The sequence below is a fragment of the Hemitrygon akajei genome, chromosome 6 (genome assembly GCF_048418815.1).
Source record: "Hemitrygon akajei chromosome 6, sHemAka1.3, whole genome shotgun sequence".
NCBI classification, from domain to species: Eukaryota; Metazoa; Chordata; class Chondrichthyes; order Myliobatiformes; family Dasyatidae; genus Hemitrygon; species Hemitrygon akajei.
Genome location: NC_133129.1, coordinates 146,975,411 through 146,995,940, shown reverse-complemented (window position 1 = coordinate 146,995,940; position 20,530 = coordinate 146,975,411). Strand labels below are relative to the sequence as shown.

General features: G+C 35.0%; 1 protein-coding gene across 1 annotated transcript in view; it reads left to right on the top strand.

The window, feature by feature from the left end:
• Positions 1–3,169: 3,169 nt before the first annotated feature.
• LOC140729855 (uncharacterized) overlaps positions 3,170–20,530 on the top strand; it is a 58,272-nt gene continuing 40,911 nt past the window's right edge. Inside the window, exons 1-4 of the mRNA XM_073050065.1 lie at positions 3,170–3,227; positions 8,854–8,946; positions 14,573–14,665; positions 20,292–20,384. Of these exons, the coding sequence (XP_072906166.1) occupies positions 8,883–8,946; positions 14,573–14,665; positions 20,292–20,384 (250 nt within the window). The 5' untranslated portion in view covers positions 3,170–3,227; positions 8,854–8,882. The remainder of the gene's footprint in view (positions 3,228–8,853; positions 8,947–14,572; positions 14,666–20,291; positions 20,385–20,530) is intronic.

Genomic DNA, 20,530 nt, shown 5'->3' with positions numbered 1-20,530 from the left:
AAAAGACACCTTTACGAGAATGAAGAGCATACTGACCGACACTAAACTAGGCTTGACAACACGCCTCAGAGTACTGAAATGTTACGTTTATCTAATTATGTTATATAGCTCAGAATGTTGGACAATATCTAGTAACATGAGGAAATAAATTGAAGCAGCAGAGATGTGGTTTTTGAGGAGGATGCAAAGAATATCGTGGACAAATCGAATATCTAATGATGATGTCATGAACAGAGCAAGCACAAAAAGAGAAATAATGTCTGAGATCATGAAAAGGCAACGTGACTTCATTGGACATGTGATTAGGAAAGAGGAGCTAGAATGCATGGTAATTATGGGAAAGATTGAAGGGAAGAAAGCAAGAGGAAGACAAAGACAAATGAGGATGGAGACAGCAGCCAGGGAACTGGAAATGAATACCAATGAGTTGACTGTACATCTTCCTATAGATGCTGCCTGACCTGCTGCGTTCCATCAGCATTTTGTGTGTGTTGCTTGGATTTCCAGCATCTGCAGATTTTCTCTTGTTTGTGACTTTGTATATAAAATAATGTCTGAGCCTCCAACAATACTTCTGATCTACCACTAGAATGACTTCTTATAAGACTCATCAAAACTGAAAAGGAACTGGAACAAAATACAACCTTTTATGGATAATTTCATTCACCCTCTGTAAGCCTAACATGATGGCACCCAATTCTGTTGTCTATACTGGGACCGACTAGTAAGTCATTACTTTATTATTACCTGTAATTCAGGCACAAAAATACACACCAACATTCCCAGTTAAATTATGTTTTGTTCCATCTGTAACAATAGATAACATTCTATAATTCTCCTGAATATATGTTGAACCAGCAGACACAATCTCTTGTGTCAGATTGAAGAAAATACTTTAAGGCTGGGTCACACTTCCCATGATCCCTAGTGGCAAGGATCTGGTCGCTGTAGCGTCAGCAGGCAACCATCATTGGATATATACATAGATCTGCTTTCCTTTTCAACCAAAACTTGAAAAAATAACTTAACATTTTTTAAGAGATAAAGTTCACCAGTACTCTGACTTTTAGATAAACTTGAATACTCATACTGCATTCCCTCCGTTGATGATGAGGTCTCCTTAGGTCAGGGTCAACCATGGATGTTGCATCCTAGCTGTCTAGATATGCAAGCCCGGGCAGTACAATATGGATAGCAAGCTGTTGTCCATGTAGCAAGTTCTCCCTCTCCACGCACCTGATGAACCCGAAGGAACTGCAGAGACTGATGCAGTCTGGCACCCGCACCATCGCAGGAGTTGCCAGTCAGCATTGAACTCAATGTAGGACTGCCTTAGGGACTCCAGCTCTGGATTTTTCCCTCGGGGTTTACTCCCAAAGCCTTCCTATGAGTGGATATAGTTGCAAGAGGTTTGAGATCAGAGTTTTCCTTCTCCTAGATGAGTTACCAACCACAGCTGAGGAGCCCGGATGAAATTACTAATATAGATAGTAAATATAACTAGCACACCACTATTTCACAATTTTCCATGAAGGTTTCAAAAATGTATTTAGTTTGTCAGGTTCTATTGTTTTTTTTTAAACAAAGTCATTGTACATTCAGCTAATATTGTGTATATTTAGTACAATTTAAATAATGTTAACATGATGTTGGAAAGCAATCATTAATGGACATGAAAACATTTAACATCTTACTATTCAATTACAATAATCAGCACTTGCTTCCTGTTCACTGGACTTGGGTGGTGAAGACATTTTCACTGAAGAGTTATCAAGTATTATTTTAGATCTAATGAAATACCATTCAATATCTAATTGAAAACCTTTACTGTGCTTTATGTGTGAAATGCTCATAAACAGTGTTTCAATATCCTTTAAGTTGTTCAAATTTCATGGAGATGTCTCACTAGTCATGAAGTCGGATCAAATAATTCAAGATGCAAATAACTTCAGCTCAGTTGTCATTTTCTGTGTGTAATTCAACACAATTTGACATCACTGTGGTGTTGACAGCTAATTTTTAATTGATAAATGTTGCAAATTTGTACTATATAACTTTTTTCACTTACAATAAAACAAACAGCAGGCCCTACACTCAGGTGTAAATCACACATAGCATGATGTGTCCTAACTGGGAAAGAATATTTTACTCTCTGAAAGAGCCAGCCTCGCCTCCCAGTGCTGATGCTGAAGATGTTTCCTTCACTGTGATTTACTGCAGAAAATGAAGGGTCTACTTTGAAGTCAAGTCATGTTTCCCATGATCCTTAGCGGCAATGACCAGGCACCTGCAGCGTTTGGAAGCAGCCATCATTGGATATTTACATAAATCTCCTTTTGAAGCAAAACATGCAAAAACTAATCCAAACGTTTTTTAGAAATAAATTTTGCCAGTACTCAGATTTTTAGCATTTCTACTAATTGCAGAAATGCGGCACATATTTAGTGTAACAAAATTGCAGGAAATCTAATTTCTGGGCAGAAATTATAGTTTGGTGTAAAAACAAAGAAGTCTTAAGTTCAGATATGGACAGAATTTGATATATTAAAAGAGAGCATTTAGTATTAACTTGGCTCTCTATCAAGAAAAATAATTCTCTAGGCAGATATACATTTTAAGTAATTATCAAAGCAAGATGTGGAAAGAATTAAAATGTTAAAATAATTAAAATTTTAAATATCCTCCTGAACCAGGGTAGATAATTTCACTCATGCCAACTCTGAGTTGATTCCACAACCAATGGACACTTTGAATGACTATGTAACTCATGATCTCAGTATTATTTATTTACTTCTTTTTTTATTTATACAGTGCATCTTTTTTTGCATATTGGTTGTTTGTCAGTTTTTGTTTGTGAAAAGCTTTCTTCTTTGATTCTATTGGTTTCCTTCACTCTACTCTGAACGTCTGCAAGAAAACAACTCTCCAGGTGGTATATGATGACATATACAGTATGAACTATTACAGTAAATTTAGTCTAAACATTTTGTAGTTATTTGCATCAAATACAGAATAGCTCAATGGCGAAAAGTGTGAAAATTCAAAACCTGCACTCTGAATTAAGTGTTGATACATTTTATATATTGTGTAGAAAGCTTAGATTCATATATATAATTAAATATCTTTTAAACTAGCATCTGCAAATACCAGTCAGTGTGAAATAATGCAAACAGAAGATCAAACCTACCAACCGCTTTTGAAAAGACCGGAATCCCAACTTCCAATCGGTAAGTGCTTGACATGTCTGATTATATTAAAAGCAAAATGTCCATTTTTAATGGACATTCTGAACGCAGAAAATTATATAAATGTTTTAAACACAGTTTAGACATTCCCAAACTTGAGAAAAAAAGCTCCTCTAATGTCAAGATAGTGATGTATTTTGTATGCACTTTATATACGTTGTATAGAAATACTGAACTGGGGAACAGGATTTTCAAAACAATTAGAGACTGGGTTGAACACCAGAGATTTCAGGGCAGTTTCTCTTATGGTTGATGAATGTTTAATCCACGTCCCTTCAAATGTCGTCTCAATTAAAGACTGAAGTTTAATATTTCAGCTGGTAGCTACATTACTTTAGATCAAAAACAAAAATGTGAAACAAAATCACGTGCACACTGAGTGATTTCATAGTCATTTAAACAGGTTTTAGCTAAATACTCACAATCATCAACAGACTCTGTTTAAGAAACCAAATTTTCTAAGTTTACTTCAAAAATCTTTTTTAAAAAATCTGGCCATTCTTATATCCTCTGTTTATTAAATGCAAACATAAGTGTAAATAATGAAGCCTTGGATTCACATTTGATGAATCTAGAACTGATTTTGCTGTTCACAAATCCTCTTGCCATCTACTCATTATAAATCATTCATCTGAAGATTCTTGAACAGTATGGTATCAATGTACTAATAGGCAACTTGGTGATATGACTCATTAAACTTATGGTCCTATGAAATTCACATTCTATTGCTCCAGGTTTCTTATGAAGAGTGATAAATACTGATTTTTTCATCTCTTCTGGTATTATTCTAGTCTCATAAATGTCATTGATTAAATCAGTAAGTTTTTCAATTCCATAATCTTCAAGGGCGATTATTTGTTCTATTACTAAATCATCAGGACCTCCTGTCTTTCCTTTCTTCTTCTTAGTTATTGCATTATGAACTTCAGATTGTAAAATACTTGGACCTTCAATGTTCTTCTTAATTTCTGGTTTTTCGCCTCGATCATCTTCAAACAATTCCTGAATATACACAGTCCATCTGCTCATAATCTCATCTTTTTCCATGATAATGGTACCATCCTTTGCTTTCAAACATCCACCTGAAGAACAGAGGAGCTTTTTACCAGTGATATTCTTGATTTGTTGATGTAACCTTTTTGGATCAGTAATAGGGATTCTTCCCAGTTGCTCACATTCCTAGTTTAACCATTCCTCTTTGGCTTTTTGACATCAGCTTTTAACTTTTTTATCTAAGGACTTATATTCCATAGGATTTGCTTTCTTCTGTCTCCTTTCTTCCATCAGATTTTTGATTTCATCTGTCATCCATTTATTCTTAGTGTTTTTTTCTTTTTTTTAGGAATCACTGACTTTGCTGATTCTACCAAGTCGTCCTTTAGAGAGTTAAACTTCATTTCTACATGATTGCTATCATCTTCACCAGATTTTATTTCTAGACTTTGAAATCTATTCCTTACTTCAATTGTAAATTTTTGTCTTAAGCTTTCTTCTTTAATTAATTACGAGTAGTCAAGGGATTGTTCGGGTTTTTGCTTCTTTAGTTTTTTCAGTTTTACTTTTACATGAGATATTACTGGGTTATGGTCACTATTACAGTCTGCACCTGGATATGTTTTGCATTGAGTCACTCAGTTTCTAAGTCTTTGGTTTATAATAATAAAGTCAATTTGATTTCTGGCGTTATCACCTGGACTTTTCCAGGTCCATAAGTGTCTTCAATTACCCTAATTTTAATGAGTCATATCACCAAGATGCTTCTAAGAATTTTGATGACAAGAGCTAAAAGTAAGATACAAGCTGAAATAGGTAAAGAACAATGTGGTTTTGTGAAAGACAAAGGTACAACAAACGCGATATTGATGTTAAGGATACTCTCAGAAAGTGCAAAAAGATTTGTTTGTTTTATCAACTACACAAAAGCATTTGATAAAGTGAAGCACAATAAGTTATTTGAAATATTACAGGAAACTCTAGATCTAGATTCAAAAGACCTCTGCCTAATTAGAAATCTGTGCTGGGAACAAACTGCCGCTGTAAGAACAGATGGAGAAGTGAGTCAGTTTACGAAAATCAAGAAAGGCTTAAGAAAAGGGTTTGTTTTCTCCCCTGATTTATTTAGTGTGTACAGTGAAACAATATTACAAAAAATAAGAGACATCTTGGGAATCAAAGTTGGTGGTGAAAACATCAATAATTTCAGATATGCAGATGACATTGTGTTAATTGCAAGTACGAAGGAAGGACTACAAAACTTAATTCATATAGTTGTTGAAGAACATGCAAAAATGGGTCTATCTATCAATTGCAAAAAGGCAAATTATGTGGTGATATCCAAAAAGAAGGAGAATCCTATCTTCAGGCTGAGAATAACGGGGAAGACATTAAACAAGTACAGAACTTTTGCTACTTAGGAAGCTGGGTGACATCAGATGGCAGGTGCGACATGGACTTCAAAAGAAGAATAGGGATGGCAAAAGACACCTTTACGAGAATGAAGAGCATACTGACCGACACTAAACTAGGCTTGACAACACGCCTCAGAGTACTGAAATGTTACGTTTATCTAATTATGTTATATAGCTCAGAATGTTGGACAATATCTAGTAACATGAGGAAATAAATTGAAGCAGCAGAGATGTGGTTTTTGAGGAGGATGCAAAGAATATCGTGGACAAATCGAATATCTAATGATGATGTCATGAACAGAGCAAGCACAAAAAGAGAAATAATGTCTGAGATCATGAAAAGGCAACATGACTTCATTGGACATGTGATTAGGAAAGAGGAGCTAGAATGCATGGTAATTATGGGAAAGATTGAAGGGAAGAAAGCAAGAGGAAGACAAAGACAAATGAGGATGGAGACAGCAGCCAGGGAACTGGAAATGAATACCAATGAGTTGACTGTACATCTTCCTATAGATGCTGCCTGACCTGCTGCGTTCCATCAGCATTCTGTGTGTGTTGCTTGGATTTCCAGCATCTGCAGATTTTCTCTTGTTTCTGACTTTGTATATAAAATAATGTTTGAGCCTCCAACAATACTTCTGATCTACCACTAGAATGACTTCTTATAAGACTCATCAAAACTGAAAAGGAACTGGAACAAAATACAACCTTATATGGATAATTTCATTCACCCACTGTAAGCCTAACATGATGGCACCCAATTCTGTTGTCTATACTGGTACCGACTAGTAAGTCATTACTTTATTATTACCTGTAATTCAGGCACAAAAATACACACCAACATTCCCAGTTAAATTATGTTTTGTTCCATCTGTAACAATAGATAACATTCTATAATTCTCCTGAATATATGTTGAACCAGCAGACACAATCTCTTGTGTCAGATTGAAGAAAATACTTTAAGGCTGGGTCACACTTCCCATGATCCCTAGTGGCAAGGATCTGGTCGCTGTAGCGTCAGCAGGCAACCATCATTGGATATATACATAGATCTGCTTTCCTTTTCAACCAAAACTTGAAAAAATAACTTAACATTTTTTAAGAGATAAAGTTCACCAGTACTCTGACTTTTAGATAAACTTGAATACTCATACTGCATTCCCTCCGTTGATGATGAGGTCTCCTTAGGTCAGGGTCAACCATGGATGTTGCATCCTAGCTGTCTAGATATGCAAGCCCGGGCAGTACAATATGGATAGCAAGCTGTTGTCCACGTAGCAAGTTCTCCCTCTCCACGCACCTGATGAACCCGAAGGAACTGCAGAGACTGATGCAGTCTGGCACCCGCACCGTCGCAGGAGTTGCCAGTCAGCATTGAACTCAATATAGGACTGCCTTAGGGACTCCAGCTCTGGATTTTTCCCTCGGGGTTTACTCCCAAATCCTTCCTATGAGTGGATATAGTTGCAAGAGGTTTGAGATCAGAGTTTTCCTTCTCCTAGATGAGTTACCAACCACAGCTGAGGAGCCCGGATGAAATTACTAATATAGATAGTAAATATAACTAGCACACCACTATTTCACAATTTTCCATGAAGGTTTCAAAAATGTATTTAGTGTGTCAGGTTCTATTGTTTTTTTTAAACAAAGTCATTGTACATTCAGCTAATATTGTGTATGTTTAGTACAATTTAAATAATGTTAACATGATGTTGGAAAGCAATCAATAATGGACATGAAAACATTTAACATCTTACTATTCAATTACAATAATCAGCACTTGCGTCCTGTTCACTGGAATTGGGTGGGGAAGACATTTTCACTGAAGAGTTATCAAGTATTATTTTAGATCTAATGAAATACCATTCAATATCTAATTGAAAACCTTTACTGTGCTTTATGTGTGAAATGCTCATAAACAGTGTTTCAATATCCTTTAAGTTGTTCAAATTTCATGGAGATGTCTCACTAGTCATGAAGTCGGATCAAATAATTCAAGATGCAAATAACTTCAGCTCAGTTGTCATTTTCTGTGTGTAATTCAACACAATTTGACATCACTGTGGTGTTGACAGCTAATTTTTAATTGATAAATGTTGCAAATATGTACTATATAACTTTTTTCACTTACAATAAAACAAACAGCAGGCCCTACACTCAGGTGTAAATCACACATAGCATGATGTGTCCTAACTGGGAAAGAATATTTTACTCTCTGAAAGAGCCAGCCTCGCCTCCCAGTGCTGATGCTGAAGATGTTTCCTTCACTGTGATTTACTGCAGAAAATGAAGGGTCTACTTTGAAGTCAAGTCATGTTTCCCATGATCCCTAGCAGCAATGACCAGGCACCCGCAGCGTTTGGAAGCAGCCATCTTTGGATATTTACATAAATCTCCTTTTGAAGCAAAACATGCAAAAACTAATCCAAACGTTTTTTAGAAATAAATTTTGCCAGTACTCAGATTTTTAGCATTTCTACTAATTGCAGAAATGCGGCACATATTTAGTGTAACAAAATTGCAGGAAATCTAATTTCTGGGCAGAAATTATAGTTTGGTGTAAAAACAAAGAAGTCTTAAGTTCAGATATGGACAGAATTTGATATATTAAAAGAGAGCATTTAGTATTAACTTGGCTCTCTATCAAGAAAAAAAATTCTCTAGGCAGATATACATTTTAAGTAATTATCAAAGCAAGATGTGGAAAGAATTAAAATGTTAAAATAATTAAAATTTTAAATATCCTCCTGAACCAGGGTAGATAATTTCACTCATGCCAACTCTGAGTTGATTCCACAACCAATGGACACTTTGAATGACTATGTAACTCATGATCTCAGTATTATTTATTTACTTCTTTTTTTATTTATACAGTGCATCTTTTTTTGCATATTGGTTGTTTGTCAGTTTTTGTTTGTGAAAAGCTTTCTTCTTTGATTCTATTGGTTTCCTTCACTCTACTCTGAACGTCTGCAAGAAAACAACTCTCCAGGTGGTATATGATGACATATACAGTATGAACTATTACAGTAAATTTAGTCTAAACATTTTGTAGTTATTTGCATCAAATACAGAATAGCTCAATGGCGAAAAGTGTGAAAATTCAAAACCTGCACTCTGAATTAAGTGTTGATACATTTTATATATTGTGTAGAAAGCTTAGATTCATATATATAATTAAATATCTTTTAAACTAGCATCTGCAAATACCAGTCAGTGTGAAATAATGCAAACAGAAGATCAAACCTACCAACCGCTTTTGAAAAGACCGGAATCCCAACTTCCAATCGGTAAGTGCTTGACATGTCTGATTATATTAAAAGCAAAATGTCCATTTTTAATGGACATTCTGAACGCAGAAAATTATATAAATGTTTTAAACACAGTTTAGACATTCCCAAACTTGAGAAAAAAAGCTCCTCTAATGTCAAGATAGTGATGTATTTTGTATGCACTTTATATACGTTGTATAGAAATACTGAACTGGGGAACAGGATTTTCAAAACAATTAGAGACTGGGTTGAACACCAGAGATTTCAGGGCAGTTTCTCTTATGGTTGATGAATGTTTAATCCACGTCCCTTCAAATGTCGTCTCAATTAAAGACTGAAGTTTAATATTTCAGCTGGTAGCTACATTACTTTAGATCAAAAACAAAAATGTGAAACAAAATCACGTGCACACTGAGTGATTTCATAGTCATTTAAACAGGTTTTAGCTAAATACTCACAATCATCAACAGACTCTGTTTAAGAAACCAAATTTTCTAAGTTTACTTCAAAAATCTTTTTTAAAAAATCTGGCCATTCTTATATCCTCTGTTTATTAAATGCAAACATAAGTGTAAATAATGAAGCCTTGGATTCACATTTGATGAATCTAGAACTGATTTTGCTGTTCACAAATCCTCTTGCCATCTACTCATTATAAATCATTCATCTGAAGATTCTTGAACAGTATGGTATCAATGTACTAATAGGCAACTTGGTGATATGACTCATTAAACTTATGGTCCTATGAAATTCACATTCTATTGCTCCAGGTTTCTTATGAAGAGTGATAAATACTGATTTTTTCATCTCTTCTGGTATTATTCTAGTCTCATAAATGTCATTGATTAAATCAGTAAGTTTTTCAATTCCATAATCTTCAAGGGCGATTATTTGTTCTATTACTAAATCATCAGGACCTCCTGTCTTTCCTTTCTTCTTCTTAGTTATTGCATTATGAACTTCAGATTGTAAAATACTTGGACCTTCAATGTTCTTCTTAATTTCTGGTTTTTCGCCTCGATCATCTTCAAACAATTCCTGAATATACACAGTCCATCTGCTCATAATCTCATCTTTTTCCATGATAATGGTACCATCCTTTGCTTTCAAACATCCACCTGAAGAACAGAGGAGCTTTTTACCAGTGATATTCTTGATTTGTTGATGTAACCTTTTTGGATCAGTAATAGGGATTCTTCCCAGTTGCTCACATTCCTAGTTTAACCATTCCTCTTTGGCTTTTTGACATCAGCTTTTAACTTTTTTATCTAAGGACTTATATTCCATAGGATTTGCTTTCTTCTGTCTCCTTTCTTCCATCAGATTTTTGATTTCATCTGTCATCCATTTATTCTTAGTGTTTTTTTCTTTTTTTTAGGAATCACTGACTTTGCTGATTCTACCAAGTCGTCCTTTAGAGAGTTAAACTTCATTTCTACATGATTGCTATCATCTTCACCAGATTTTATTTCTAGACTTTGAAATCTATTCCTTACTTCAATTGTAAATTTTTGTCTTAAGCTTTCTTCTTTAATTAATTACGAGTAGTCAAGGGATTGTTCGGGTTTTTGCTTCTTTAGTTTTTTCAGTTTTACTTTTACATGAGATATTACTGGGTTATGGTCACTATTACAGTCTGCACCTGGATATGTTTTGCATTGAGTCACTCAGTTTCTAAGTCTTTGGTTTATAATAATAAAGTCAATTTGATTTCTGGCGTTATCACCTGGACTTTTCCAGGTCCATAAGTGTCTTGAATTACCCTAATTTTAATGAGTCATATCACCAAGATGCTTCTAAGAATTTTGATGACAAGAGCTAAAAGTAAGATACAAGCTGAAATAGGTAAAGAACAATGTGGTTTTGTGAAAGACAAAGGTACAACAAACGCGATATTGATGTTAAGGATACTCTCAGAAAGTGCAAAAAGATTTGTTTGTTTTATCAACTACACAAAAGCATTTGATAAAGTGAAGCACAATAAGTTATTTGAAATATTACAGGAAACTCTAGATCTAGATTCAAAAGACCTCTGCCTAATTAGAAATCTGTGCTGGGAACAAACTGCCGCTGTAAGAACAGATGGAGAAGTGAGTCAGTTTACGAAAATCAAGAAAGGCTTAAGAAAAGGGTTTGTTTTCTCCCCTGATTTATTTAGTGTGTACAGTGAAACAATATTACAAAAAATAAGAGACATCTTGGGAATCAAAGTTGGTGGTGAAAACATCAATAATTTCAGATATGCAGATGACATTGTGTTAATTGCAAGTACGAAGGAAGGACTACAAAACTTAATTCATATAGTTGTTGAAGAACATGCAAAAATGGGTCTATCTATCAATTGCAAAAAGGCAAATTATGTGGTGATATCCAAAAAGAAGGAGAATCCTATCTTCAGGCTGAGAATAACGGGGAAGACATTAAACAAGTACAGAACTTTTGCTACTTAGGAAGCTGGGTGACATCAGATGGCAGGTGCGACATGGACTTCAAAAGAAGAATAGGGATGGCAAAAGACACCTTTACGAGAATGAAGAGCATACTGACCGACACTAAACTAGGCTTGACAACACGCCTCAGAGTACTGAAATGTTACGTTTATCTAATTATGTTATATAGCTCAGAATGTTGGACAATATCTAGTAACATGAGGAAATAAATTGAAGCAGCAGAGATGTGGTTTTTGAGGAGGATGCAAAGAATATCGTGGACAAATCGAATATCTAATGATGATGTCATGAACAGAGCAAGCACAAAAAGAGAAATAATGTCTGAGATCATGAAAAGGCAACATGACTTCATTGGACATGTGATTAGGAAAGAGGAGCTAGAATGCATGGTAATTATGGGAAAGATTGAAGGGAAGAAAGCAAGAGGAAGACAAAGACAAATGAGGATGGAGACAGCAGCCAGGGAACTGGAAATGAATACCAATGAGTTGACTGTACATCTTCCTATAGATGCTGCCTGACCTGCTGCGTTCCATCAGCATTCTGTGTGTGTTGCTTGGATTTCCAGCATCTGCAGATTTTCTCTTGTTTCTGACTTTGTATATAAAATAATGTTTGAGCCTCCAACAATACTTCTGATCTACCACTAGAATGACTTCTTATAAGACTCATCAAAACTGAAAAGGAACTGGAACAAAATACAACCTTATATGGATAATTTCATTCACCCACTGTAAGCCTAACATGATGGCACCCAATTCTGTTGTCTATACTGGTACCGACTAGTAAGTCATTACTTTATTATTACCTGTAATTCAGGCACAAAAATACACACCAACATTCCCAGTTAAATTATGTTTTGTTCCATCTGTAACAATAGATAACATTCTATAATTCTCCTGAATATATGTTGAACCAGCAGACACAATCTCTTGTGTCAGATTGAAGAAAATACTTTAAGGCTGGGTCACACTTCCCATGATCCCTAGTGGCAAGGATCTGGTCGCTGTAGCGTCAGCAGGCAACCATCATTGGATATATACATAGATCTGCTTTCCTTTTCAACCAAAACTTGAAAAAATAACTTAACATTTTTTAAGAGATAAAGTTCACCAGTACTCTGACTTTTAGATAAACTTGAATACTCATACTGCATTCCCTCCGTTGATGATGAGGTCTCCTTAGGTCAGGGTCAACCATGGATGTTGCATCCTAGCTGTCTAGATATGCAAGCCCGGGCAGTACAATATGGATAGCAAGCTGTTGTCCACGTAGCAAGTTCTCCCTCTCCACGCACCTGATGAACCCGAAGGAACTGCAGAGACTGATGCAGTCTGGCACCCGCACCGTCGCAGGAGTTGCCAGTCAGCATTGAACTCAATATAGGACTGCCTTAGGGACTCCAGCTCTGGATTTTTCCCTCGGGGTTTACTCCCAAATCCTTCCTATGAGTGGATATAGTTGCAAGAGGTTTGAGATCAGAGTTTTCCTTCTCCTAGATGAGTTACCAACCACAGCTGAGGAGCCCGGATGAAATTACTAATATAGATAGTAAATATAACTAGCACACCACTATTTCACAATTTTCCATGAAGGTTTCAAAAATGTATTTAGTGTGTCAGGTTCTATTGTTTTTTTTAAACAAAGTCATTGTACATTCAGCTAATATTGTGTATGTTTAGTACAATTTAAATAATGTTAACATGATGTTGGAAAGCAATCAATAATGGACATGAAAACATTTAACATCTTACTATTCAATTACAATAATCAGCACTTGCGTCCTGTTCACTGGAATTGGGTGGGGAAGACATTTTCACTGAAGAGTTATCAAGTATTATTTTAGATCTAATGAAATACCATTCAATATCTAATTGAAAACCTTTACTGTGCTTTATGTGTGAAATGCTCATAAACAGTGTTTCAATATCCTTTAAGTTGTTCAAATTTCATGGAGATGTCTCACTAGTCATGAAGTCGGATCAAATAATTCAAGATGCAAATAACTTCAGCTCAGTTGTCATTTTCTGTGTGTAATTCAACACAATTTGACATCACTGTGGTGTTGACAGCTAATTTTTAATTGATAAATGTTGCAAATATGTACTATATAACTTTTTTCACTTACAATAAAACAAACAGCAGGCCCTACACTCAGGTGTAAATCACACATAGCATGATGTGTCCTAACTGGGAAAGAATATTTTACTCTCTGAAAGAGCCAGCCTCGCCTCCCAGTGCTGATGCTGAAGATGTTTCCTTCACTGTGATTTACTGCAGAAAATGAAGGGTCTACTTTGAAGTCAAGTCATGTTTCCCATGATCCCTAGCAGCAATGACCAGGCACCCGCAGCGTTTGGAAGCAGCCATCTTTGGATATTTACATAAATCTCCTTTTGAAGCAAAACATGCAAAAACTAATCCAAACGTTTTTTAGAAATAAATTTTGCCAGTACTCAGATTTTTAGCATTTCTACTAATTGCAGAAATGCGGCACATATTTAGTGTAACAAAATTGCAGGAAATCTAATTTCTGGGCAGAAATTATAGTTTGGTGTAAAAACAAAGAAGTCTTAAGTTCAGATATGGACAGAATTTGATATATTAAAAGAGAGCATTTAGTATTAACTTGGCTCTCTATCAAGAAAAAAAATTCTCTAGGCAGATATACATTTTAAGTAATTATCAAAGCAAGATGTGGAAAGAATTAAAATGTTAAAATAATTAAAATTTTAAATATCCTCCTGAACCAGGGTAGATAATTTCACTCATGCCAACTCTGAGTTGATTCCACAACCAATGGACACTTTGAATGACTATGTAACTCATGATCTCAGTATTATTTATTTACTTCTTTTTTTATTTATACAGTGCATCTTTTTTTGCATATTGGTTGTTTGTCAGTTTTTGTTTGTGAAAAGCTTTCTTCTTTGATTCTATTGGTTTCCTTCACTCTACTCTGAACGTCTGCAAGAAAACAACTCTCCAGGTGGTATATGATGACATATACAGTATGAACTATTACAGTAAATTTAGTCTAAACATTTTGTAGTTATTTGCATCAAATACAGAATAGCTCAATGGCGAAAAGTGTGAAAATTCAAAACCTGCACTCTGAATTAAGTGTTGATACATTTTATATATTGTGTAGAAAGCTTAGATTCATATATATAATTAAATATCTTTTAAACTAGCATCTGCAAATACCAGTCAGTGTGAAATAATGCAAACAGAAGATCAAACCTACCAACCGCTTTTGAAAAGACCGGAATCCCAACTTCCAATCGGTAAGTGCTTGACATGTCTGATTATATTAAAAGCAAAATGTCCATTTTTAATGGACATTCTGAACGCAGAAAATTATATAAATGTTTTAAACACAGTTTAGACATTCCCAAACTTGAGAAAAAAAGCTCCTCTAATGTCAAGATAGTGATGTATTTTGTATGCACTTTATATACGTTGTATAGAAATACTGAACTGGGGAACAGGATTTTCAAAACAATTAGAGACTGGGTTGAACACCAGAGATTTCAGGGCAGTTTCTCTTATGGTTGATGAATGTTTAATCCACGTCCCTTCAAATGTCGTCTCAATTAAAGACTGAAGTTTAATATTTCAGCTGGTAGCTACATTACTTTAGATCAAAAACAAAAATGTGAAACAAAATCACGTGCACACTGAGTGATTTCATAGTCATTTAAACAGGTTTTAGCTAAATACTCACAATCATCAACAGACTCTGTTTAAGAAACCAAATTTTCTAAGTTTACTTCAAAAATCTTTTTTAAAAAATCTGGCCATTCTTATATCCTCTGTTTATTAAATGCAAACATAAGTGTAAATAATGAAGCCTTGGATTCACATTTGATGAATCTAGAACTGATTTTGCTGTTCACAAATCCTCTTGCCATCTACTCATTATAAATCATTCATCTGAAGATTCTTGAACAGTATGGTATCAATGTACTAATAGGCAACTTGGTGATATGACTCATTAAACTTATGGTCCTATGAAATTCACATTCTATTGCTCCAGGTTTCTTATGAAGAGTGATAAATACTGATTTTTTCATCTCTTCTGGTATTATTCTAGTCTCATAAATGTCATTGATTAAATCAGTAAGTTTTTCAATTCCATAATCTTCAAGGGCGATTATTTGTTCTATTACTAAATCATCAGGACCTCCTGTCTTTCCTTTCTTCTTCTTAGTTATTGCATTATGAACTTCAGATTGTAAAATACTTGGACCTTCAATGTTCTTCTTAATTTCTGGTTTTTCGCCTCGATCATCTTCAAACAATTCCTGAATATACACAGTCCATCTGCTCATAATCTCATCTTTTTCCATGATAATGGTACCATCCTTTGCTTTCAAACATCCACCTGAAGAACAGAGGAGCTTTTTACCAGTGATATTCTTGATTTGTTGATGTAACCTTTTTGGATCAGTAATAGGGATTCTTCCCAGTTGCTCACATTCCTAGTTTAACCATTCCTCTTTGGCTTTTTGACATCAGCTTTTAACTTTTTTATCTAAGGACTTATATTCCATAGGATTTGCTTTCTTCTGTCTCCTTTCTTCCATCAGATTTTTGATTTCATCTGTCATCCATTTATTCTTAGTGTTTTTTTCTTTTTTTTAGGAATCACTGACTTTGCTGATTCTACCAAGTCGTCCTTTAGAGAGTTAAACTTCATTTCTACATGATTGCTATCATCTTCACCAGATTTTATTTCTAGACTTTGAAATCTATTCCTTACTTCAATTGTAAATTTTTGTCTTAAGCTTTCTTCTTTAATTAATTACGAGTAGTCAAGGGATTGTTCGGGTTTTTGCTTCTTTAGTTTTTTCAGTTTTACTTTTACATGAGATATTACTGGGTTATGGTCACTATTACAGTCTGCACCTGGATATGTTTTGCATTGAGTCACTCAGTTTCTAAGTCTTTGGTTTATAATAATAAAGTCAATTTGATTTCTGGCGTTATCACCTGGACTTTTCCAGGTCCATAAGTGTCTTGAATTACCCTAATTTTAATGAGTCATATCACCAAGATGCTTCTAAGAATTTTGATGACAAGAGCTAAAAGTAAGATACAAGCTGAAATAGGTAAAGAACAATGTGGTTTTGTGAAAGACAAAGGTACAACAAACGCGATATTGATGTTAAGGATACTCTCAGAAAGTGCAAAAAGATTTGTTTGTTTTATCAACTACACAAAAGCATTTGATAAAGTGAAGCACAATAAGTTATTTGAAATATTACAGGAAACTCTAGATCTAGATTCAAAAGACCTCTGCCTAATTAGAAATCTGTGCTGGGAACAAACTGCCGCTGTAAGAACAGATGGAGAAGTGAGTCAGTTTACGAAAATCAAGAAAGGCTTAAGAAAAGGGTTTGTTTTCTCCCCTGATTTATTTAGTGTGTACAGTGAAACAATATTACAAAAAATAAGAGACATCTTGGGAATCAAAGTTGGTGGTGAAAACATCAATAATTTCAGATATGCAGATGACATTGTGTTAATTGCAAGTACGAAGGAAGGACTACAAAACTTAATTCATATAGTTGTTGAAGAACATGCAAAAATGGGTCTATCTATCAATTGCAAAAAGGCAAATTATGTGGTGATATCCAAAAAGAAGGAGAATCCTATCTTCAGGCTGAGAATAACGGGGAAGACATTAAACAAGTACAGAACTTTTGCTACTTAGGAAGCTGGGTGACATCAGATGGCAGGTGCGACATGGACTTCAAAAGAAGAATAGGGATGGCAAAAGACACCTTTACGAGAATGAAGAGCATACTGACCGACACTAAACTAGGCTTGACAACACGCCTCAGAGTACTGAAATGTTACGTTTATCTAATTATGTTATATAGCTCAGAATGTTGGACAATATCTAGTAACATGAGGAAATAAATTGAAGCAGCAGAGATGTGGTTTTTGAGGAGGATGCAAAGAATATCGTGGACAAATCGAATATCTAATGATGATGTCATGAACAGAGCAAGCACAAAAAGAGAAATAATGTCTGAGATCATGAAAAGGCAACATGACTTCATTGGACATGTGATTAGGAAAGAGGAGCTAGAATGCATGGTAATTATGGGAAAGATTGAAGGGAAGAAAGCAAGAGGAAGACAAAGACAAATGAGGATGGAGACAGCAGCCAGGGAACTGGAAATGAATACCAATGAGTTGACTGTACATCTTCCTATAGATGCTGCCTGACCTGCTGCGTTCCATCAGCATTCTGTGTGTGTTGCTTGGATTTCCAGCATCTGCAGATTTTCTCTTGTTTGTGACTTTGTATATAAAATAATGTTTGAGCCTCCAACAATACTTCTGATCTACCACTAGAATGACTTCTTATAAGACTCATCAAAACTGAAAAGGAACTGGAACAAAATACAACCTTATATGGATAATTTCATTCACCCACTGTAAGCCTAACATGATGGCACCCAATTCTGTTGTCTATACTGGTACCGACTAGTAAGTCATTACTTTATTATTACCTGTAATTCAGGCACAAAAATACACACCAACATTCCCAGTTAAATTATGTTTTGTTCCATCTGTAACAATAGATAACATTCTATAATTCTCCTGAATATATGTTGAACCAGCAGACACAATCTCTTGTGTCAGATTGAAGAAAATACTTTAAGGCTGGGTCACACTTCCCATGATCCCTAGTGGCAAGGATCTGGTCGCTGTAGCGTCAGCAGGCAACCATCATTGGATATATACATAGATCTGCTTTCCTTTTCAACCAAAACTTGAAAAAATAACTTAACATTTTTTAAGAGATAAAGTTCACCAGTACTCTGACTTTTAGATAAACTTGAATACTCATACTGCATTCCCTCCGTTGATGATGAGGTCTCCTTAGGTCAGGGTCAACCATGGATGTTGCATCCTAGCTGTCTAGATATGCAAGCCCGGGCAGTACAATATGGATAGCAAGCTGTTGTCCACGTAGCAAGTTCTCCCTCTCCACGCACCTGATGAACCCGAAGGAACTGCAGAGACTGATGCAGTCTGGCACCCGCACCGTCGCAGGAGTTGCCAGTCAGCATTGAACTCAATATAGGACTGCCTTAGGGACTCCAGCTCTGGATTTTTCCCTCGGGGTTTACTCCCAAAGCCTTCCTATGAGTGGATATAGTTGCAAGAGGTTTGAGATCAGAGTTTTCCTTCTCCTAGATGAGTTACCAACCACAGCTGAGGAGCCCGGATGAAATTACTAATATAGATAGTAAATATAACTAGCACACCACTATTTCACAATTTTCCATGAAGGTTTCAAAAATGTATTTAGTGTGTCAGGTTCTATTGTTTTTTTTAAACAAAGTCATTGTACATTCAGCTAATATTGTGTATGTTTAGTACAATTTAAATAATGTTAACATGATGTTGGAAAGCAATCAATAATGGACATGAAAACATTTAACATCTTACTATTCAATTACAATAATCAGCACTTGCGTCCTGTTCACTGGAATTGGGTGGGGAAGACATTTTCACTGAAGAGTTATCAAGTATTATTTTAGATCTAATGAAATACCATTCAATATCTAATTGAAAACCTTTACTGTGCTTTATGTGTGAAATGCTCATAAACAGTGTTTCAATATCCTTTAAGTTGTTCAAATTTCATGGAGATGTCTCACTAGTCATGAAGTCGGATCAAATAATTCAAGATGCAAATAACTTCAGCTCAGTTGTCATTTTCTGTGTGTAATTCAACACAATTTGACATCACTGTGGTGTTGACAGCTAATTTTTAATTGATAAATGTTGCAAATATGTACTATATAACTTTTTTCACTTACAATAAAACAAACAGCAGGCCCTACACTCAGGTGTAAATCACACATAGCATGATGTGTCCTAACTGGGAAAGAATATTTTACTCTCTGAAAGAGCCAGCCTCGCCTCCCAGTGCTGATGCTGAAGATGTTTCCTTCACTGTGATTTACTGCAGAAAATGAAGGGTCTACTTTGAAGTCAAGTCATGTTTCCCATGATCCCTAGCAGCAATGACCAGGCACCCGCAGCGTTTGGAAGCAGCCATCTTTGGATATTTACATAAATCTCCTTTTGAAGCAAAACATGCAAAAACTAATCCAAACGTTTTTTAGAAATAAATTTTGCCAGTACTCAAATTTTTAGCATTTCTACTAATTGCAGAAATGCGGCACATATTTAGTGTAACAAAATTGCAGGAAATCTAATTTCTGGGCAGAAATTATAGTTTGGTGTAAAAACAAAGAAGTCTTAAGTTCAGATATGGACAGAATTTGATATATTAAAAGAGAGCATTTAGTATTAACTTGGCTCTCTATCAAGAAAAATAATTCTCTAGGCAGATATACATTTTAAGTAATTATCAAAGCAAGATGTGGAAAGAATTAAAATGTTAAAATAATTAAAATTTTAAATATCCTCCTGAACCAGGGTAGATAATTTCACTCATGCCAACTCTGAGTTGATTCCACAACCAATGGACACTTTGAATGACTATGTAACTCATGATCTCAGTATTATTTATTTACTTCTTTTTTTATTTATACAGTGCATCTTTTTTTGCATATTGGTTGTTTGTCAGTTTTTGTTTGTGAAAAGCTTTCTTCTTTGATTCTATTGGTTTCCTTCACTCTACTCTGAACGTCTGCAAGAAAACAACTCTCCAGGTGGTATATGATGACATATACAGTATGAACTATTACAGTAAATTTAGTCTAAACATTTTGTAGTTATTTGCAACAAATACAGAATAGCTCAATGGCGAAAAGTGTGAAAATTCAAAACCTGCACTCTGAATTAAGTGTTGATACATTTTATATATTGTGTAGAAAGCTTAGATTCATATATATAATTAAATATCTTTTAAACTAGCATCTGCAAATACCAGTCAGTGTGAAATAATGCAAACAGAAGATCAAACCTACCAACCGCTTTTGAAAAGACCGGAATCCCAACTTCCAATCGGTAAGTGCTTGACATGTCTGATTATATTAAAAGCAAAATGTCCATTTTTAATGGACATTCTGAACGCAGAAAATTATATAAATGTTTTAAACACAGTTTAGACATTCCCAAACTTGAGAAAAAAAGCTCCTCTAATGTCAAGATAG